The sequence below is a fragment of the Pholis gunnellus genome (assembly GCF_910591455.1).
Source record: "Pholis gunnellus genome assembly, chromosome: 7".
NCBI lineage: Eukaryota > Metazoa > Chordata > Actinopteri > Perciformes > Pholidae > Pholis > Pholis gunnellus.
Window position 1 is genome coordinate 10,102,313 of NC_136533.1, and position 23,809 is coordinate 10,126,121.

At 42.8% G+C, this 23,809-nt stretch overlaps 2 protein-coding genes across 3 annotated transcripts in view; both read left to right on the top strand.

Moving 5' to 3' along the window:
- The window catches only part of rfx7b (regulatory factor X7b), a 29,904-nt gene extending 23,820 nt beyond the window's left edge, over window positions 1–6,084 (top strand). For both annotated transcript variants that reach the window (XM_079163075.1, XM_079163074.1), the window contains one exon: window positions 32–6,084. In XM_079163075.1, coding sequence (XP_079019201.1) covers window positions 32–3,364 — 3,333 coding nt within the window. In that variant the 3' untranslated portion in view covers window positions 3,365–6,084. The remainder of the gene's footprint in view (window positions 1–31) is intronic.
- Window positions 6,085–8,705: 2,621 nt separating this feature from the next.
- LOC306698785 (protogenin B-like) lies at window positions 8,706–21,780 on the top strand (the record flags this gene model as incomplete). Its single annotated transcript, XM_079163260.1, has 19 exons — window positions 8,706–8,772; window positions 9,344–9,643; window positions 12,605–12,749; window positions 12,910–13,043; window positions 13,140–13,436; window positions 13,678–13,837; window positions 13,936–14,183; window positions 14,803–14,967; window positions 15,248–15,553; window positions 16,334–16,519; window positions 18,337–18,432; window positions 18,548–18,734; window positions 18,999–19,126; window positions 19,287–19,457; window positions 19,867–20,049; window positions 20,588–20,711; window positions 20,828–20,966; window positions 21,160–21,267; window positions 21,367–21,780. The coding sequence occupies 19 exons, from the start codon at window positions 8,706–8,708 to the stop codon at window positions 21,778–21,780; spliced, it is 3,558 nt and encodes a 1,185-aa protein (XP_079019386.1).
- Window positions 21,781–23,809: the final 2,029 nt, after the last annotated feature.

Here is a 23,809-nt window from a genome sequence, read left to right on the forward strand (position 1 = left end):
TAGGTTTATATTCTCACATTTCTTCTCCCAGGTACAGCGGGGCAGGCAGTTGATGACCTCACCCAGCCCTGTGGGGCCTTCAGAAGGGAAAGTGTTGCCTGTGAACTTCCAGGTGGTCACTCAGTCTCTGAAACAGTCGCCCAAACATCCTCAGAATATCTCAGCCAGTCCTGTGAGTGACCGGCTGGCACGACATGGTACACGGTACGCACAAATTCTGCCCAAGCCCTCTGCCACCAGTGCCATCACGCTGCGCTCACCCCCCACCCTGCTCATCACCAACAGCCCCATTAAAACTGTGATGCCAACTCCCCACGTCAGCTCAGTTAACGTGGTGAAGATGACGGCCATTGCTCTGGCTCCCAGCAGCAGCAGCAGCACAACCGTGCGTCCTGCCTCGGCGGGTGTGAATACCATGGCCGCTCTGGACGATTCACAGCATCCACACGGTTTCAGCTCATTTGCCCCTCAGTCTTCTGCAATCAGACCCAGTGCCCTAGTCTCCACCTCAATCTTCTCCACTGACTTCAAAGTGGTGTCTGAAGCTGGAAATGACAATAACCCCGCCCATGGCACAGAGAAAACTGCTTTTGGGGCAAAAGAGGAGAGAATGGCTAAGTTCAGGGCTGCCAGCGAGCCAAGCTTCCTGATTAAGTGTTCACCTGGACCTGACAAATGGTCAAGGGTAAAAACTGACCCCACATCCCCTCCCACCTCGGTAGCTGTAGCTGGGACTCAGGACAGCAATAGCAGTAACTGCCATGGCAGTACTTTGTACTTGACTGTTGATAATCACAACTCCAACGGCAACACTCTTACCCCGACATCGAAAGATCCCTGCCTCGATGTCAAGAGCCCAAGAAAGCGCACAGGCCCAGGTGGGGAGTCCCATGTCATTCCTGTGAAGAGGGTGTTTATTTCCCAGCAGCCACTGACTTTTATTGACAATTCCAAACCTGGAGTCAGTGCTGGGTTGAAGAGGATCCCCAGACCGGGAACCCCAGCCAGACCAGAGAGTGCTCCCTGCAAAGTGACTGTGAGACACACCTCCATAGGGCCCACACAGATCTTTGCACTCTCTGACTCGCCCATCACACACAATGAGGGCTCCCAGACTGTTGTCAAACCCTTGGCCTTGCTGATGAAACGCGAAAACCATTCTCTCAGCACTGATACAACAGCAGCTGGAAACAACACGCCGGATCAGGCGTTGCTAAGGCAGATCACCAGGGACCCTCTCACCATACCAGCCAACTCAGGAGCACACGAAGCCTCTGTGATGAGAGACTTAAAGAGCACAATATGGGAGGAGGGACAGCTTGATGAGCTTCGGAAGCAGGCGTTTGCGCAGCAGATACCAGCAGAACACAAACAAGCCCCTTCTGACCAACTTTCCATTATAGCTCAACCCCCCGAGGCCTCGGGCCAGCTCAGCCTCGCGCAGGAGATGGTCGACTTTGCAGGTTCTCAGCCCAACATGGACTACTTCCCGTTCAATGACGATGACATGACCCAGGACAGCATCGTGGAGGAGCTAGTGCAAATGGAGGAGCAGATGAAGCTGAAGGGTCTGTTTGGTAGCTGTGTGGATGTGTCTATACAAGGCCAGTCAGCCAGCAGTCAAGGCTCTATCCTAAATGCTCACCAGGCCGGCAGTACTTTCTTCCACTCTGCCCACAGTAGCACCACTCCTGTCCAAACTCCCACTCCAACACCGACTCCAACTCCGACACCCACCCCCACCTCTGAAATGACGCTTGGGCACAGCATGACGCGAGAGAGCCCCTGTTCCCGCATGGCTCCCATCACCCCTGTGGATGGAGCCATGGGTCGCCACACCCCCATCAGCACACCACTGTCCAACTGCAGCAGCAGCGTACCCCCAAGCCCGGTGGAGTGCAGGAACCCTTTTGCGTTCACGCCTATCAACTCAAGCATCACAGGGTATCACGATGCCAGTATTGTCTCCAGCAGCCCTGTTAAGCCCATGCAAAGGCCAATGGCAACGCACCCTGACAAGGCCAAGCTGGAGTGGATCAACAACCGCTACAACAGCAACTCTGCAGGTCCTTTGCCCAACCACAGCATTGGCATTCTGCCTAGCTACCTGGTAGATGACCAGTTTCGTAAGCCACATGCCTTTGCAATTCCGGGCCAGTCATTTCAAGCTCAGTCGAGACAGGATGCTGCTCACTTTGGCCGTTTGACCCCCATATCCCCGGTGCAGCAGCAGCAACAGCAGCAGCTGGTAACAGGTGTAACTACTCCCACTAAACAGGAGAGTTTTGCGGTGCCTGCACCGATGGACAACAAGGCATCAACCTCATCTGCGTCCAGCACGTTCCGTTGCCGGAGCGTCAGTCCTGCAGTGCGCCAGAGAAACTTCAGTGGCAACACCAACCCTCAAATCGCCACCAATACCACCACCACCACCACCACCACCCGAGCTGTAGTTTCACCCTTTAACTCCCCCATCACCTCTGAGGTGCTCAGCATCCTGTCCAACAGTCAGACGGTCGCCTCTGTGCACAGCATGGTTCAGCGTAGCCAATCTGTGCCCCTGAACATCATGATGCAGAGTGAGATGCTGCCTGTGCAGGGTCAGAGTAACGCCTCCAAAATCACCAATGTTCTTCTCAGCAAGATGGAAGCCGACGGGGATGATTCTGTCCGTGGCCTGGGCATAAACAACCTCGCCTCCAACTACACGGCTCGTATGAACCTCACGCAGATCCTGGAGACCACTCCTGGCTTCGCTGGAGGAACCGCTCACCAGACTCAGCTGCCTCATAGCTCCAGCCCTGCTGCCTTTGAGCTCCAGCAGCATGGCTACCTCACCACAGGCAGTGGAGAACAGGTGAGTTTCTCCACCGGGGACAGCCAAGCACAAGCGGGTCCTGGGGACCAAGACCAGCAGCAGCAGCAGCAGCAGCAGCAGCTCCGTGAGAATCCTGTGCAGACACAACCACAGCTCCTCCTCCAGAGCACACAGCAGCCGGAGGCAGAGGACGAGCAACAACAGCTGGATTTCAACAACACCGTCAAGGACTTGTTGGGGGATGACGGCCTCAACCCCAGTTCCCAGTTGGTGGGTCAGGTAGCTTCCGAGCTCAACGCTGTGGCGTCTGACTTTTCCAACGACATGAGACTGACCTCAGATCTGTCCAGTAGCATCACTGACCTTAACACGTTGGACACCAACCTGCTGTTTGATCCTAATCAACAGCAGGAACAATATGAAGACTCAACACTGGAAGAACTGAAGAACGACCCGCTTTTTCAGCAAATATGCAGTGATACTGTGAACTCTTTTGACTGGCTAGAAAGCAAAGACCAGCCTACTACAGTAGAGATGCTGGGCTAAAGTCATCTTTTACTCTGTATGATTTCTGTTCTCTGTTGTTTGTTTTGTGCGTATGTAGTTTATCTGTTTTTAAACTATCGTTTGTTGGGATTTGTCTGGACTTTGCCATTCGTTCTGTTAAAAGTGCCAAGCTTACCAGAAAATCACTCCTACTGACGTTTAGTTACTTCTCTCCTTTTTCATTTGTCACCCAGAGATTCAGTACTTGACCACTTTTTCTCCCTCATCTGAAATTAGAAATGTAAGCATTTCAAGTAAAAAGTGTGAGTACTTGGTGGCAGCATGCACTTACAAAGTGCAGGTTTGTATGGTATGACCATTAAGAGAAACATAATCTTCCTTGTTATAACCAATCAATAATGCAATATTTGTATTCAAGCGAACGCTTAATGAAAGAAAGAGACGGACAGGAAATTTGGCACAAAAGACCAAAAAACGTATGCTGTTGTATACTATTTTCAGTGTGTGCGGCTCAAGTTCAACCAAATGGAGACCATATTGGGATTGTAGTATATGCACATAATAGTTGTAGTACATTTGCCTGCCATATCTGAATATTAAAAAAAGGGTAGCATCTTATGCTGCCAGGTGCTGAATTCAAGACATAATCTTTATACTTTATCATATACCAAATCAGTGGAAAACTGATTCACATCTGAGCATTGTCCAAGAGTGAAAATTTCTCAAAGCCTATACTTCTTGTACTGTTTAATATCTTATAAAGGGAGTCGATGAATCAGGAGGGAGAAGATGGGACTTCAGGCCACTTTGTGGAATATAGATCGAAAGGAATCAACAACTGGTTGCCTTAATCCCAAAGTCCAAGGCCTTATGCCATCTGTAGAGAGACTGTATATAGTATAATGTTAAGACTCTTCAGAACCATCCAGAGCTTCATCATATCAAGGCAGCTGTTACTCTGATGTTTTCAGTACTATTTCTTATTGTTTTTGTTTTGCAGTGTTACAATATAGATGCGTATTGTATAGGCTAAAAACTACACTGTGTGTGCCCTTATCAGTAATGGATTTAGAGGAATTTAATATGCTGTCCATAAAACATGGCAGGCACACTTTTAAGTCATGAGATTCTTTTTTGGCATGCTATACTCCCAGCTTGGATAAGAATATCAATGGTATGGAGAAGGCTTAGTTACATAGAAAGCTAGAGGCTGACATTTATGTTTTGATGTCATCTTGGGATCAAGAGGAAATGAAATTATGTTTGTGGAAAATCCAGCCTTATTTCCATACCAAAGATGATCTGTTTAAATAACATAAGAGATTATTACACATAGACAGTCCTAGTAGACATTAACAGCAACAAAAAAAAAAGGGTGACCTCGGAGATATAAAAGAGTTTTATTGCATTTCAAGAGAAGGGTTGAGTTGCGTAAATCTTATGTACAGTATGTAAATTTGTGAAAACGGTCACTGTCCTATGTTTTATAGGTAACCATGGACCTGAGAGCATGTTGAAACCATCACTGCTAGCCAGGTAGGCTATGTGATACAGTAGGATGCTTGCTTGAGTTTCTGGCTATTGTCAATGTTGTATAAGTCATGTTTAAGCTCCATCTGTAAATAGGATAGATACATAGAGATTTGATGTATCAAGACACTATATTATGGCCATTATTCTAGCTAAGTATGTGCCATTCAAAAGAGAAAAAAAAAGCTTAACAGATCTATAGTCGGCAAGATACTGTATGTTGTGTGTTACATTTCTGGCTCAGTGTGTCGTAAAAGTAATGCTGTCTGGTCTCGCTTGCTGATTTTCTTTTACTTTTTTTCTATTCAAAGATAATAGGTCTCTGCAGTTGCAGAAGTGGTGTGTGCTTTGAGCAGGATCAATAGCATGGTATATTGAGAAAAAAAAAAGTTGTGATACTGTTAGCTGGTTGCAAACATCTCTGTGACAGACATTGTGCTCAAAGCCTTTCAGCAGACACTGGAAAAAAAGAAAAAATGACTCATGTTTCAACAAACTTTGGAGGTTCACATTATTGCACTAAATTTGTATGACACATTGCTTTGCCACACCTTTATGGACAAATGTAATGATGGATGCCCACAAAAAAAACAAAAAAAAAACATTTTTTTATGACAAGATGAGTAGGGAAATTAACTGTCAGAAAATGACTAATTGTCTTGTAGCAAAATGTGCATTAATCTCAGTGAGATACACATTTCTTACTCATTCTCATACATGAGAATATAAAGCATTGAGGGGTAAAAGTTCAACAACCTTTTAATCCTACATGCTCATTATGTTGATAAATGATTGTACGCACGCATGTGTGATGACTTCTGTTGTACTTTGTATTCTTGGTAACCACTGTCTTCTGTGATTTGGGCAGGTTCTGTTAACCAGACTGGCAGTGCTAGTTTCATAAGTTTGATTACTTTTGTTGTGTGCTGTTTACTAAGTTAATGTTGTTCTATATGTTATGTTCATGATGACTGTTTTCTGTTGATTTTTACATGTTCTTATTTTGCAAAACGCATTTGTGAAGAAATTTAACATTTTCTCGTAATCTTTTCTTAAACAATAAGGCACTGATATTTGAATTTGAATGAAGGAAATGCACCTCTTCATGAGTACAGGAGCTCCATCAAGCAGTGACTCTGATTCTTTACCTTTGACTGACCCAGAACCAACTCTGTTTGACTATCTTGTCCATTTCTACCAGTAGAAAAAAAAAAAAAAACCTCCTCCGTGGTGTTGTCTGGTGTACTGCTTAATGTACAGTAGCTTGTTAATATTGCAATCGCGTTGTTTCTTTTTTCAATGGAAAGTACTCACTGGTGAGATTTTTAAAGTGGTTTTAAAAGCCAATAAACTTTTTTAAAGAATCTTCTTGTGTGTTTATGTGCTAATGATTTTGTATTTTACTGTAGTGAATAAAAAAATGCTTCAAGGCATTAGAGAAAGGACTTAATGTAGATTACAAATAATCAGAATGAATAGTTGAACTGGTTGTTAGCTAAACAATTATATTATGTGTCACGACCAGTACTGTTGAAATGTCACCGGGTAATGAAAGAAATCTACGACCCGTCTCCAAAACAAACTTTGCAAGACAAAAACACAGTTTTGATTGGAGAGATGCCGGTTTATGGCATGACGCTGTTGATTTTTTCAAACATGCTAATACTGGGTGTTTATTTGCTTCTGGTCACACACCACACACGTTTTACTATTTTAGCAATCAAATCTATGCAAACCTTTCCGTCACCCTCTTGGCTTGAGGTTAGAGGTCTTCAGCTCTTCAAATGACCTCTTGGGTCAGCGGGGGGTGGCCTCTCCTAGCGACTCGCTCCAGCCAATCGGAGCCCAATTCGTTGGCCCTCTGCTCTGCTTTCCCAGGGCCTCATGATATTCATAACATGTTAATGACCTTAACCCTATTGATCATGGCCAAACAGCTGAACCTTTAGCCATGTGGAGCCCAGCGGGAACCGCCACAGCACAACATTTGGCAACGTGAGTCGACAGATTTCACAAGCAATGCAGAAATGTGTTTCCTGTTTGTATACAACATGCCAATGACAGGAGAATGTAAAGCTTACAGATAGAGTGAGGCAGCAACACAGACATCTCATGTTTAGTTTATTATATTTGCCATCATCAGTGGAGGTTTTGTGAGGGTTAAAGACATCTTCTGTGTGCAGAGAAACAAAATATTAACTATTTTTTTTAATCTATGCCTAAATAATATGTCTGAACACAAAAAGCACACTTTATATCAGTGAATTAGTTGATAATCATCGACGACTAATTAACAACAATGTGTGTTTCCTAACAGACGGTAATTTAAATACATATTGACTCATGAACAAAGTAATTTGAAAATATAAACTATTGAGTAAACACATTACAGGATGCTATTAATCTAACCTTTGATTTGCTGTGTCGAATTATAACCAAGGCTTTGGATGATTAAATCAATAGGTGTAATAAATACATAATTACACTCTGCTCTCCTCATTTGATTGGATATTGAAGTGTGGGGGTGCACGTTTGTGCAGTAATTCCTTAAAATCCTTACACAACAATTCATAGACATTGTTGAGAATACAAACTATATAATATCTATTGGAATAATATAATATCTGTTGGAGGGCACAACACAGTCCCCATCCTGAATGTGATGACTGCATTTACCTGTATCAATGGATGGGTGTTTTGCTGATACAGCATGGCCGATCTCACAGCTGGAGCCCATTGTATTGCTAGTGAATGAGGGCTGAGAGACGGGAGGGTCATTGTCAAAAGGCACGGTCGCTGGATCAATATCTGAATTCATTAGCCGGCTGACTTGCAGCCATCAATATCTCCTCATAATTGCAGGTTTTGTGGTAGAAGCAGATGCTGTTCAGGGTGACCTCATTACCAGTGGCCTTTTGTAACTGATAAGTCACTATGTTCACCTTGTTTTGTTGTCTAAAATATATGATGCACAGAAAAGAAGATCTCACAAGGCTAAGTTGCTACATGGGAAATCAGTATAGTTGATTACTGATAAGTTTGTAGTTTGAAATGGACTGTATAGTGATGTAGTCTATGGACCTAACTAGAGCTTGACATGTAAATGCAACAACTCAAGATAAGTCTAGTCAATTCTAAAGCCTACACCGTTCCTCCCTAGTCATTAGACCCTCCTTTTGAAGAAGGAAAACTCCACTAAAAAACTGTATAACGGGGAAAATGTATAAACGTAAGGGACAGAACATCAGCAGAGGAAGGATCCCGCTTTCAGAACAGACAGATATGCAAAGCAGAAGTCATGTAACAACATGGAGAAAGATAATGACAATATTATCAATAAAGTATGAGGTCGTGAAAAATATGGACAGATAACACATAGAAGAGGCAAAACTAAAGGGACAAACGTTCAAGCGTATCTGCCAAAGTGCAGAGTAATGTCTGACAAATAACCAAATGTGAATATAGATACATAATATCAGCCAACACAGGACCTTCTTGGACATCTTTGCTGCCGCTGTCACCTCCAGGTGAGGCTCTAGAAAGCAAGAACCACCATCTCTGATCATCACATCATCCTGTAGGTGCAATGAATTAAATGTTTCTAGTTGCTGTCTTGTGACAGTTCCACCTGGAGGCCCCTTGGGTCCCCAGACCTCAGTTGTTGGAGACACACTTGCTTCTGGTCCGTTCTGTCTGCGCATGCGTAAAGAGGCGAGGGTGGGGGCCCCTCGGCACCCCTGGAGAGCCGTCGGTCCTCTGTTGCTGGCAGAAGTGCTTTTGGGGATATACGGACAGCACGCAGGGCAGCGGCGGATCGCGGTGGGAGAGAATGACACACGAATCCGGATGAATGGCGAAGTTTAAGATGAAGGTCCACCAGCACTGGCGGTTTATTGTTTTGTTTCTGCCTTTATCAAGTAAGTGTTTTGTTTTTGTAACTGATGTTATCGTTGTTATAACCTATACGTGCTGACCTGATATGAGGTCCGCGCACGGACTGTTGATGGCATAACGCGTATTGTTAACGTTAAATGCGTAAATATTTTTTGTTTAACGTCATTGTTCCTAGCAGACATATGCAACTATTTAGTTAATTGTTTTCGGAGCATTGACTAAAATGAGATTACTGAACAGGTTGTTCAACTTTAACTGTATTATTTCTAATAGTCCTGTGTTTCTCTATCATTAGAGATAACTTAACCAAAGCAAATATTAAGACACCATACCAAACTATTACATCACTGTTTCTGAGAGATAAATTATGTTTTTTTTTTAATTAGGATAGCACATTATATATCAATAGTAACCACCTTAATACAGCTGCTTTCCACCGTGTCTGTCATACTAAGACATTAATATCGACAATTCTGTGTGCTTTTTCTAAAACGTTTTTTTTTATAACATCAATGTAATTTTCTTGTAATATTACATGATGTGTGTAATCTGTATTTTGCACTCTTTACTAATGGTCCCATTCTTTTCCTCCAGGTGTTTTGTGTTTCAGCGAGTTGTCCTTCATCACAGAGCCCAGTGATGTTACCTTACTACCACAGGACCCTGCTCTCTTGGACTGTCAGGCTCATGGGTTGCCTCCAGTCACCATCAAGTGGCTGAAGAATGGAGTTAAGTTGGCAGAAAGTGAGCACATACAAATTCTGCCCAACGGCTCCTTGTACATACCAAAGATAAAGCATCCCAAGGAGGATTCAGATGAAGGATTCTACCAGTGCCTCTCCCAGAACAAATATGGAGCTATCCTAAGCCAAAGATCACGTCTGACTATCGCAAGTAAGTATGGAGCTCAGAGTGAAAGGGATTCTCTGAGGCTAACATGGACCTTAATCCTGTTTTCAACTGTAGGAAGGATGAGTTAAACTTGTTGGTGATATCCACTTTGTGGTGTCAACATGCAGGCATCAGAATGGCAAGTTCATGGTTATTAACCTGGAGATGGGAAGCAGATGTACCCCGCCCCTCTCTTTTTTTCTTTACTGAGGAAACACCTCTAAAGTCTGAGTTCCAATGTTATTGGAGGTTGTTCAGACTTAGTCATGCTTGAGTTTAAAGCTGTCGGTGCAGTTATAGGATCATTTTAAGAGACAGTTAAAGGTAGATGGGGAGTCAATCTAAAAGCTCATAAATACTCCATAAACATGCCCTGAGTCTCAGTACACTGTCTGTTCCCTGTTATGAGGAAACACAACACTTGCACACTTATGGAAGTACCCAGGAAACATTGGCAAAACGTTAGAAAATTAGCCTTCTCTCTTCTTATGTTGGTGGGATTGCATTGTCACTGCAGACTGTGGCTCTGTGTAATTGCTGAATGGTCTGCTACACAGAGGAATCTCTGAAAGGTCACTTGCCTTTTAGCTTTTGTTTGGAGTAACCCCGACCGCACCAGAAGAAAAGGCTGGCTTTTCAGGGCATTTGTTTGTCCACATATCAGTGGACAGGACAGCTGTGTCTATTCAATGGGCCTGGTCTACCATGGACACTTTTCACCGGTCTTAGAAGGGCCATCCCTTGACTGGTGTCATGGAAACTAGCATTGCCTTCTGAAATATACAGATTTTGACACTGAGGTTAGAACGTTTGGGGCAATATGTCCCAATACTCAACAGTACAGAACTATTCATAGGCTTATAGACACACCAAGTATGCTCTGATAATTTTGCTGTGATTTTTGTCAATCTTTTAAAGGGCAACAAAAAAATAGGATGACCACATAAAATCCCTCAAAAGTCAAGTTTGGCCTGGCGTCCAGCCTTTGTTACTGAAAGGGTTCAAGGTTTTTTTGGTCAGTTGTAGGCAGGGAGTGGATGGGCCTCCTCTGTGCTCCCCTTCTGTCCAGAGGTCCTGGGGGTCAGGGGTCAGCAGGGAAAGCCTTTGTGATGTCACAGGCCTGCTCTGGCTGGGCTGCCCTGCTGTTCCTTCTCACAGCCCACAATCCCTTTCACTGGATCAGTCCCTCTGTTGCCCTGTCAAGCAGAGCCCTTTTGTTAAAGAAAGCCCAGTTTGTCATGTGGTTGAACAGGCCTGATATTCCAGTAAAAAGAGATGATCATTCAGGAGGTATTTCCCTTGTTGTTCTAGGACTACATCACTAGTTTCAGGTGTCAGCTATCTGTCATATATATCTTACAATATCCTCAACATAAGTACACATGTGCTTTGCCACTATAATTGTATACTATTGTAGCATTTGATATGGGAGATACACATATATACACAAAACATACAGATTACAAGATCCTCTTTTGTAGACTACTGGTAAACTGACTTCGATCTGGCTCCCAGCTTGGGTTAAAATTAAATGGACAGGGGGTTGAAGCAAACTTTGACCTCTTTAGAGTGACCTTTGTGCTGTTTGACCTAGACATTGATTTGTTCTTTACAACAGGGGTGACCATTTTAGCAGATCAGTCTGTGCAGGCCACACCCACCACCTACATCACGGATCCCAGCGCGAGTGAAGACGGTTATCTCCCAGTGGAGAGTAAACAACTTACTGTTTATAACTTCCTACCTGGTGTTGAGGGCTTTTCATGATCACCAGTCAGCTGTGTTGTCTTAGACAGAGTAAAGGGATCATTCCAAACTTCATCGAAATGCTGACCATTGGAACATCATTTGGGATTTTGTTGTCATGTGTTCACGCTAAAGCAAACCTACTGCCATTACAGAGGAACAATTCACCAACAAACCCTAAAGGATCATTTGCCCTGGTTTAGGCCTACTCCCTAATGCACTTCACATATGCAGGGTCTTCAGTTTATTTGTGTAATATTGATGAAATTAGGTCTTGAATTAAAGGATTGCTCTTTAATTTGGATGTCCCTAAGCTGAGTATTTAAATGTAGAGCTTCAGTTGGACAACAGGGTATTGATTTTCTTTAACATGATATTGACTTCCTTCCTGTGAGTGAGGGGGAAGGGAGAGAGTTACCACCTTAATGAATATAGGTCATTGGTCATATCTTACAGAGTATTCTGGGGACAAATGCAGATTGGGGGTTGTTACTTGTGGTGATTATTGAAAGGCCTTTTGAATACGCATGAACAGAATGTGACTCAGCAACTTCATCACAGTTGTTTAAAGCAAGTATACTTAATCCGTGTCTACATAGCAGGTTGTAAGCATAACATTCACATATGCACAGATAGCTGTAAAATATGTACAACATGAATCTGACAAAATGGCTTTTTTCCTGTGTGTAATTATAACATCCCTGACATCTGCAAGAAAGAAAAAAAAAACTTTTTAATTTCAACATTGTTTTTGATAGTTTTATGTTCCTATTGGTTGCTGGCAATCCTTCTTATGCAAAGGCAATTGATTAGTTTTTATCTATAACAATGCATCATTCATTGTCATTCTTCCATTGATCCATTGATTGGACCAGCTGGTCAGTCTGGGAGCTGATAGCTCATCTGCCCACAACCAAGATCATGGTGTCTTCCAAAGATCAATTATTTTCATACAATCAGTTAACATCCATCAAAGTCAGGGCTTTGCATGCATAATGTATAATGCTTTCCCAAATATTGAAAGAAAATGTTATATTTAGTGACAAACACAAATAACCGCAAAACAAATTGCTGTGAATAATCATATTAGAATATTTGATTCAGCAGCCAACAACTATAACTGCTAGTTGATTTCATAATAAGCTAATGAATTAAGTTTTAGTTGAAATATTCCACTGCTGATATTTCGACCTCGATTGATCATTTTTTGTTTCACAGGTATCTCAGAGTTTGTAATGCATCCTGTGCCTATGGTGGTGACTGAGGGCTCATTGGCACGATTCTCCTGTGCTGTCACCTCTCGCCCTCCTGCCACCATCACCTGGGAGCTCAACCAAAGCACACTACCACTACAAACAGACAGGTACCCGTCGGCACGCCTCGAGTCATTTTAGACACCATCGTATAATACACTTGTTTTCTGGACAACATGTATTTCTAATCTAGAAGCATCTCCCAAATTCTGTTGCTGTCTACATTATACCCCCCAGTTTGAGCCTAACGTTACCGTTGTTTGTTCCCAGAATAACAGTTTTGCCCAACGGAGTCCTTCAGATCCACAATGTACAATCGGAAGATGCTGGACAGTATCGATGTGTGGCAACTAACATCGGTAGCCGTTTGAAGAGTAGAGAGGCCACACTGACTGTCAACCAAGGTACAGAGACTGCATTAAATGGATTTTAGAAATGAGCATTAAACAATCATATTATATAGGCAATTGATTATTTAACATTTTCCTTTTCTTGTGAAGGTGCAGGTCCTAAACCACTTCAGAGGCCCAGAATCATTGCAGGACCTCAGAATGTCACAGTTTATCTTCACCAAACTGTGGTGCTGGAGTGTGTGGCCACAGGCAATCCCTGGCCCATCATCTCCTGGAGCCGTGCTGACAGTAAACCCATTGATGTGTACAACGCCAAAGTGCTGGGCAATGGAAACCTTGTTATTACTGATATCAGTTCCAAGCACAGTGGAGTCTACCTCTGCAGGGCCACCACCCCTGGAACCCGCAACTACACCATTGCTGCAGCCAACCTCACAGTTCTAGGTACACTAAACTCTGAAGTAGTTATACAGCACTGGTTCTTATCGCTTCTCACATTCCATATGCCTTAACACAACAAAAGCTTTTGCAGATGGAACTCATTTTATACATGAAGAATAAGTCCATGCCTGCTTGGAGAGAAAGTGTTATTTGCAAGATGCCACAAAATGTGTGTTTTGTGGGCTAATAAATAGAAAGCGATAGCCTTTGTTTTCATCACTTTTCTCTTACTCCTCTGCTTTAGTGCCACCATCCATTGTCGAGAGGCCTGAGAGCCAGACCCGTCCAAGAGCAGGCACTGCCCGGTTTATATGCCAAGCAGAGGGAGTGCCCCCGCCACGCATCAGGTGGCTAAAGAATGGAGAAGAGGTTCACTTAAATGGGAGGATTAAGATGTACAACAGGTATTGCAATCAAACCGGAGTACCGTGAAAATCATCAATTACGATTGAATTTCTTGAGGTTAGTGCTGGTTGTTAATATTTTGTTTATTGCTTCACAGTAAATTGGTGATTACCCAGATCATCCCTGAAGATGATGCCATCTATCAGTGCATTGCAGAGAGTGAACAGGGTTCTGTGCTGTCCTTGGCTCGCCTTATTGTTGTCATGTCCGAGGACAGGCCCAGTGCACCAAGAAATACTCATGCTGAGACCATCTCAAGCTCTGCTATCTTACTGGCCTGGGAGAGACCGCTCTACAATGCAGACAAAGTCATTGCCTACTCCATCCATTACATGAAGGCTGAAGGTGAGACCAAAAGGAAGAAACACTTAATTCTGTTAAATGTTTCATTTAAGCTGTTGTGAACTGGGGAGCTGTGAAGGTGTGAAAAGATACAAGATCACAGCTAACCACAATAAGCTATCTCACGCTCACATGTGATAATCTTTCCTTGGTGAAGGCCATCTGTTGGTGCTGCACAGAGCAGAGGTCAAGGAGGACTCAGAATGGCAACTTCACTGAAATAACAACAGGTTTAGCCAGCCCATTGTCCACTCCCCAGCTCATTCTGCTTGCAGTTAAAGGGACAGGGTAGCTTTTTAAAAGCCTCACAGTCTTGCAAACCAGAAGGCATTTAACCTAAAGCATTAACGTAACAGTTAAGTGACTCTATTAAGATAAATATACCTTTGTAGTAAACACATTTTTAGATGTTTAATTAGGTTTGCTTTAAGACCCCTGGAGGAAGTTATGTGGCAAATGTTTATAGAAAAGATGAGTGACATTCAGGAACTGCCGACATCAAGCCTTTCAAAACACTGACTGTTTACATGGTACATGTCGGACAACCTTTCATAGAAGTCTCTTCTTCTTTGGATAATCTTAACCCATTTCCTAACCCACTTTATGATCTGTTCCATGTCAGGTCTAAACAACGAAGAATACCAAGTTGTTATTGGCAACGACACGACCAGTTATATCATCGATGACCTTGAGTCAGCTCGAAACTACAGCTTTTACATCGTGGCGTACATGCCAATGGGAGCCAGTCGTATGTCAGACCAAGTCAGTCAGCATACCCTGGAGGATGGTAAGCATAGAGCATTGAGTATCCCAACATTCCTTGCAATAAATCACTCTGGTAGTTAAGCTAACATGCATGCTAGGGATGTGTATACAGAGCACATTTTGAGTGGAAATAAGGGGGATGGGTATTCTAGTGTTAGCACAATTTTCTACTCACTAACAGCAACAATTTGTCAATATATAGATACATGACAGTTTGTTTGTTGCCATTCATGTTTGTATTCTAAAGAAATCCATCACCACATCAGAGTTAAGTATATTTTTATATCCATGTCCATCCACAGTGCCGTTGCGTACCCCAGAGCTAAGTCTCATCAGCCAGAGCTCCACCGACATTCAGGTGATTTGGCAGCCGCTGCCCGCCAAGGTGAGCCGCGGTCGGTTGTCTGCATACAGACTATCCTATCGTACAGCTGCGGACAGCGCTGTCACCTCTGTGGAGTTACCTCAGAACAGCACCGAATATCTGCTGGAGGGCCTGCAGCCTGACACCATCTACCTGCTTCGCATGGCTGCAGCCACCCGTGTGGGCTGGTGTGAGCCTTCTACGTGGACCTCGCACCGCACACCTAAGACCTCCAGCAGCAAAGGTACACCTTACAGAAGGATGAAACAGAAATGTTGTCTGGTTGTATAGAGCAGTTTTGTTCACTTGTGTTTTTGCATTTGTCACTAAGTTTTCATGCATAATTGAATTTATTCAGCGAGGTGAGAGGCAAACATCAGGGTGCTGTAGAGTAATAGAATCACGTGGTGCCAAAATTGTAACTGACTATACTTTGCTTTTGTTGAGTCGCTGTTTTGCTGCTCTTAGAATACCAGGAGGATCACTAGAGCTCATGCAGAGTGGCTGGCTTATGAGTAGAGTTTGCTCTTGTAGCATTGTCCCACACTCTTTGTGTTGGTTACCCAGGAACCTTTGCCCTTCGCTGTCAGTGATGTTAGAGTGGCCTCAGTCACGGGTCATAAAGAGAGGGCCTCAGGCATCTATGTGGGGGAAAGAATAGCCTCTTTTCATGGCCTGGTGTGTTGGGGGAGGCTGTTTGTCCACCAAAGCTGGACGTCTTGTTTTCAAAAGTTTGGTTATATATTTAGGTGTTGAAGAGCAGCATAGCCGACAGAATTATACTTTTTATTTGAGAGCAAGATCTAAAACATGATTGCTAGTGAATGAAAACCCAAAATGTAATGTGCAGCTTAGATAATAACTAGCTCACACCCAAACCATTGTGTTAATGAGATGATCCTCCATCCATCCTTTTTCAATACCCAATGTGCTGTTGTTTTTTGTTTAGTCTTCCTTTGTGTTCAGCAATTGTTTTTGAAAATGAGAGTGTATAGATAACATTTTCGCTGTCTCTGCCCCATAGTGCCTTCAGCTCCTACTCTTCAACTTGAGCCGCATAACTGCACCTCCATTGTGGCCCGCTGGCAAACCTCCCCACAATCTGTGGTTGTTCAGGGTTACCGGCTGTGTTACCATGAGGAAGGCCAACCGGAGCAGCCCATCATCCAGCTGCAGGCTCAAACCTATACCTACACCATCAGTGGCCTTGGTGAGTGATGCACTTGTCATAGCCGTCTATTTGTGAGATGATGGGATAGTGGAGGGGGATGAGAAACATACAACGTGTATATTTCACTATGTTTCTACCATCTAGACCTGTACATTTGGTGTAGAGACAACAGAGAGTGACCGAAGGGTTCTCACTCAATTCGGTCCCAATTTAATTCAATGGACAGTTGGAGGCTATATTTGCATTTTGCCCTCTGTCCTGATCAATATGGGCTGACCCCTCTTGCCTAACCAGTAGCCCCTCCAGTCTGGCTGCAGTATTGTGTGAGACCAGGCTCCCAGGGTTATAGGTCAGCATCCAGATGTCCCTCCCTCCACCGTTTCCCATCCGGAGGCTTGCATAATTATCCCTGGCCATTGTGTTCTATCCAGGGCTAGACCTGCCCTGTAAGACCCTGGCCACTACCCCTTTTAGCTGGACACTGAAGCACACAAACAAAGACCCCTGGGACGGGCCAAAGCTGGACCGAGCCACTGACCTCTAGTCGTTAGACAGCAGTCCTGGCTTAGGACCCTGCCCCCACCGGTCATCTGTGCTGTCCATGTCAATAGCCCTCAGCAATCTATGTGCAGCATGAACCATGGCCATCAAAACTGTTAACAATATCATTTTGTCTGATGTGAGTCTTTAAACACAGTGCACTTCCTAAGCAGTTCCTATGCAAAAAATTAAATTAACAATGGGTACATTATGAGGAACTGTTTTTGATGAAGATGTTTTTGTAGTAATACTTTGCTCGATCTGTAAGAACACTTCAGTTTGATTCTATATTGATAATCACACAAGCTGTGATTGGTTCCATATCACTAATCTCAATACAAGTTCTGTTCTGGAGCCATGTTTTTTTCTGCGTTGCTCCAAGTTGAAGGCTATAACACAAGGCCAGTAGGAAGGACGTAAAAGGGGGAACAAAAGGGGCCCAGCTCCTCTCCCACAGCCCTGCGCCCAGATTCCTTCTGTTCTATCTTGGCCTGACCCGGTGACCCCAGTCACAGCCCCCCAGTCCCATGGGCCTAGGATCCCAGCAGCTGAACGCTGCCCCTGGCCCTGCCCCCCACAGCAGGCCTGGACACACCGCCTTCACTGGTCAATACCCAAAGGCTGACCTTTCACACCAGAGGCATAAAACAAATCTTAACACTCACGTTTCAAACAAAAGTTTCCCAACCCCAGGCCCCAACGAGCTTGCTGATGTCTTTCAGCCAGTACTTCATACAGCCTTGTATTTCCCATAATTACTTTATTTTTTCAGGTTTTACCTAATCTCACCTCTGTTGTTGTCCTCCATTTTAGTGATTTGTTTGTATTGTTTTTGAAAACACAACCTAGTGCTGATAGGGTTTTATAGAAAATATATTTTTTGTGATAATTTTTATTGAGCTTATTGATCATGTCACCATATTTACTGGGCCTTGGGGCTGGTTGATTTTTTTCTCATGCTCCTTACACATGACAACACATGATAAATGAGAGGTTGGGGTGACTCAGGAGACCATGCATTGTCCATGCATAAGGAGTGGCCATTTTATGACCTACAAACGTCCCCTCCTGCAGCTAATTGTCAAAGTGTCTGCCCTTTTCTTTTTTAAAAGATGCTGCTCTATTTGTTAACCATCAACTCTGGTATTTTAATGGATATATTTTAGAGTTTGGAATTCTTGTTTGGCCTCTATTGGACTATTCATTTGAAAAAAAGCTGCTCTATGCGATTATTGTAACGTCAGTTTGACCAACCTTCAGTTGTAGTTTAAGCAACATGGGCAGAAATGGTTGAAAATTGATTATTTTTGTTTCAGACCCAAGGAGAAAGTATCATGTCAAGATTCTGGCTGTCAGTCAAGCTGGAGATGGCTATCAGACAGACCAAACAATTAGTACCTCGGGATGTGTGTGTAAGTACATTTCTCTGTTGCTTGTTTCAAAAGTCGTACAACTTAAAATTTACTTTAAACCTTTTCTCAAATTGAGGAATGTGACAAAAATATGCATTTTGCTTGCATTGTTCAGCGGCTAGAGACCAACTGGCAGCAGCCCCTCCGCCTCCAGGTCATGTGACTGTCTTGGCCAACAATTCATCTGCAGTGTCTTTAAGCTGGAGCCGTCCTACTTTCCCTCCTGGAAAGGCTGTCAGCTATACAGTCCGTTGTACACCTGTGGGCACCCACAACGCCTCTGCCATACGCTACCTTCAAACGTAAGCTGAGAACCCCCCAAAAAATCTGTCATAATGAATAAAACCTCCAAAAGATCTTTTGGTTATTTTGCATAAGTGGTAACGTTATGTTATAGTGCATGTTTATGAATTATGTTTGTGCCCTTGTAATTTAAATAATTTGCTGTTTGTAATGATGATATAAGTATTTAAGCTTACCCTACATTCTCACATTTTATAGCAGTCAGTATCTCTGGATTATTGTCTGCCAAATGCCCATAATGTATGAATGTTGTCTGCCCACAGTACCAGACAGAGTGTGATGGTTCAGAGTTTGGATTCAAACACTCGCTATGAGTTTGTTGTGCGTCTTCATGTGGACCAGATGTCGAGTCCTTGGAGTTCTGTTGTTTACCGTCAGACTCTGCCAGCAGGTAATAATATCAATTACTGTAACATCATTTTATCATGACTATGTTGCTGTTTGTGTATCCCACCCCTCTGCCGTCCGGACTCAATTCAGATAATCGCGTATTTCTCACAAAATGTCTTAGCAAGTGTTGTTTATTGTGAATGTGATTTCTCTGTGTGCAGCACCTAGCCACCCACCAGCAGGAGTGCGAGTAAGTCTGATCGAGGATGACACTGCTCTGGTGTCCTGGAGGGAGCCCACAGAGCCCAATGTGGTGGTTACGCGCTATACCATCCTGTACGCTTCCCAGAAAGCCTGGATGGCGGGACGCTGGCAAATATTGCAGAGGGAGGGTGAGTAGTTGACTGGATCGTGTTTTCTAAGATATACAGTAACAGAACATTACATAGATGGATAGTGAACACAATGAGGTAATGTCATAAACGAAATGAAGAAATTCCCTCTAAACGCTGAATATATCTAAGGCACTTTTATCCAACATAGGATGAGTGTTGGAGTGCTGTAGGGCAAATGTATACATATAGGAACATTTTATTTTGAGGAAACATTTCAACATATCTTACCCTGTAGATTGTGTTTCACCAACCGCATAGGAACCTTCTGTCACCCCAAGTTATAGTGGGTTTTGTATCATCTGAACTCCCCAGCTTCAGATATATGCTGTAAAGAGATATTCATGCAACATTAATTGCACCAGTATCAGTTTTCTGTATTTCTAATCCTTGCTGCTTCTGTTTACAGGGAGCCACACAATGGCCCTGCTGGAGAAGCTGGAGGCCGGGAACATTTACCTGGTGAAAATCTCTGCCTCCAACCAGGTCGGTGACGGGCCTTTCTCTAACATCGTGGAGCTGGCACTGAAGCGGGGAAAAACCCACCGCAACAAGAACCCCAGGCACTCTGACAGCTTCCCCGATACAACAGGTCAGCATCATCAAACACTGGAGCATACATGATAGAAGTGTCCCATCTTGATGAGTTCATTCATTTGTTATATCAAGCTGCTAGTTATGTGGCAGGACGTTTATAATGATATGAAAGCAAAGCTATACTCTGATGCTAGTATTCTTAGCTTGAAATGTAATGGTTTGAATTTCTCTCAAGGTATAATGTAATATTGGGGTTTTGATACCACTTAGTGCCTCAAATTAGGCTTCATTTTATTAAGTTGCTTAGTAAAATCTATGCCAGCTTCATTAAATCTATGTATCTTGTGCTGAAAAAGTGCATTTTTACTGTGAGGTGATGTGCTTTGACTTCAGTATGGATTCATAGTCATTAGTAAAACTGGTCTATGGGGAGTGAATGAAAGTTCCTCTCTGGTAGGGAACAAACCACTAGGAGGCGTAGGTCAGCAACGCTTGACAACCAAAAACAACTCTCCTGTTTATTAATTGTCTTTAAATAGTTTTAGGTCATGTGTAATCATTTCTAATCTGAAACACTGCTTTTTATCTTCCAGTCTTATCTGATGGTCTCTACCACATAGACCAGAGGTCTATGACTGGAATCATTGTTGGCGTGAGCATCGCCTTGGCCTGTATTGTTATGTGTGCCTTAATCCTCATCAGTAAGGGCAGACCAAGGTACTGATCATGATCATTTTGCAATAATGAAAAACTGTTGACAATTACTTTAGAAAACGTAAACAATCTTTTCTTTCGGACATTTGTTTACATTGTTATCTTTGAATGACTCATAGGAAATCCTCCAGTCACAAAGTCATTGCTGTGGGAGCTGCTGAAGGTCCACATGCTGGCTTGTCTCTGCCCAATGAACACCACAGAGAGAACGTTGAGGCCCTTATACCCATGATAAGTCACCACTTTCTAGATACCAAGGTGAGCCAAACAAAGAGAGAGAGAGTGAATGATCTTGTGATGATGATTCTTAATTGAATTCATTAAGAATGATGGCTCAACATTAAGAATGTTGAGCCATCCCCTCTAATTGAATTCATTTTTAAGTTTCACAGTTACATGTTCAATGTTCAAAAGAATCTGCGTTTCTCATATGTTTTCTCATTTGTCACAGGATGAAGCTAATATGGTCTTGAATAGTGCCGGTGCTATCAGCAGCAACAATCAAAGCAAGAGGTGGCTGCTCCTCAAGAGGGAGATCACGAATCCAGCTGTAAGTGATGTAAGTGATGCAACATTATTCTCGTCAATCAGCTTTTTTTTGTCAGTCAGATTTCTTTTTTTAATCTTCAATTAAATGCGGTCGTCTCTATCCCATCAGGCTGAGAGGAGAGCCAGCTTGTATGAGGCTGGCAAAACAGTTTTGAGGTATGAGGAGCAGTTGGGTTCGGCGCCCTTGCCACCTTCGTCCAGGGAGATCATCTATGGGCCGTATCACTCGGAGAGCTCTCACACCAGTGAGGGCAGCCAAGAGACGGGAGACTCTGGACACTACTCCAACGAAGAAAGCAACGAAGAGATGAGCAACCCTTCGACCAACCAAAGCTCCCGACCTGAGTCTTTTGGGTCGGACGATGGCCCCACTGCCGCTGAACTGAAACAGTCTTTTGAAGTGGAAAATGAGAAGATGTTGAGCCATCCCCTCCATCACTCCGCCCCTGATGCTGCCCGCTTCTGCTGCATCTCAGAGTGCTCTCATCCTGCCCTGCACACGTCACAAGCAGTCGTCTCCTGACATCACCCAGCCTAGAACTGCTCTTCAGCAGCCGAAGCTACGCCACTTCTACCTCGTTCGCTTCCTGAGATGAGCCCCTCGGTTATTTCCAGAGGCACATGGGATCAGGAAGCCAGCTGCTGCGATGGACGAAATGTGCTTTTGCTTCGGATCTACCTCAGGATTTTGTATGAATGTTTGTTATAACATTTAATTTCCATTTTACTTTGCTTTCTACCTGTTTGTCTTTTTGGCGTTGTCTGTCCTAAACCAAAGCTCACCCATGATGAATGTTAAAAAGAATGTCAGAAATGTACTGTGATACATTTTCATTATATTTAATTTCTTTCCACTGGAGCAGAGGGTGAAGTTGGGCCCTTTTGACCGATTATCTACCTCCTGTATTCTGTTCTTGTGTACACGTTACTACCTCCTTTTCACCACATATTGTGCAGTATTTCTCAGACTCAGGGGACAAGGTGAAAACATTTTATTTGCCATGTCTAGAAACCTCTGTTGGGACATTATTATATAGAGATCCTCACTTTTTGAATTTTCGGAACTTTTATTTTCATGGTTTTAAGAGCTTTTGTTTCACATTGTTTGTCTTTGAATGGTGTATGTTGTGAAAATAACAAGTGCTTTAGATATTGTCAAGCTAATTGAGCTTTATCATACAATATCGTTTGGCATTTCCAGTGCACTGAACTCAAAGCTTTAACATGGCCTTAATATCGAAAGGGCTTTGCATACTATAGAAGATGAGATCCAAAGATGGGCAGAATTGTACCCAAAGAGTTTTTGATAATACAATAGATATTCTAAGGCAACCAAAAATATAGAGAATATACATTAAGGGTGCGTTTGCCAAAATATTGTTCTTGCCAATGATGTAAATTTCCCTTATAATGGTGGTTTGAATGCTTTACTCAATGTACATTTTCTTGATGCTTTATTCTGGTGAAAGCTTTAGCACAAGTCTCCCCGGCTTGTGCTCCATTTGCCTTCTAGACCATTGCTAGATGCAGCGGTGATGCCGATGCTATTATCCAAAGAGTTGTCTCCTTCCTCAGATGGGTAAGGCTTTTCATTCAGTTGATCCTTGGTATTATGAGGTGGAAATATTTGACACAAGACCAAAGATCCAGTTTTCCTTGCCAGTGATAGATGATGATATGCATTCTTTGTTTGGAGAATCATCTGTTACCGATCAACAGTATAGCTGTATGGGGAAGAATTCTCTTTCTCTCTCCATGATATTTCCTGTCCAGGTGTGACAATGAAGGATTCAGACTATCAAAATGGAAACCCAATGTGTGAAGAGCAACATAATCATTTTTTTATATCTTTGTAATACAAATAATGCTAACCAAAGAAATTGGAAGTCTCTGTTATTTAGTGATTTTCTTTGGTTTTCATTTACATTATTTGCATTTAAATGTGATATAATTTCCAATGGTTTTGATTGCTAGAGAGGCATTTTTATAGTTTTTTTTTAAGCTTGAGATATCAAACTGTTCTGCTGTATTTTATCACCATGGTGTTTTACCTGAATGATATTATTGGACATTTTCATTTAGATTGTCTTTTTAGCATGATGTCGTAAACAAAAACATTTCCCAATTTAAATGTGACATTATTTTCTAAATGAATACGGCTGGTTTCAAGTTCAAAGTTTGTCTGTGTTATGCATTATTATAAGAGGTTCATTTGAAAGCCACAGATAATTTTGCTGACTTAACTCAGGTGCCAAATGTAGATTTAGAATGTAGACTTAAATGTTAATATTTAAGTTATGTTTTTGATTTTATTTCTGCTTTTAAATACCAAAATACATCTTTTAATCCAAAGTGAGCAACAAAACAAATTGTTTTAAGAGTTGAAATGTTGCAACAGACTTTTTTGATACTCAAGATGATCGTAGATACTAGATAATAAAATTGTTCTTGGAAAAATACCAGTTTGTGTTGCACTTTGTCTCTTTGTGTTTGTGTTTGTTTTCATGAGCCTTTTAATATTTATTGAAAGGTTAAGATGGTATGGAATATTT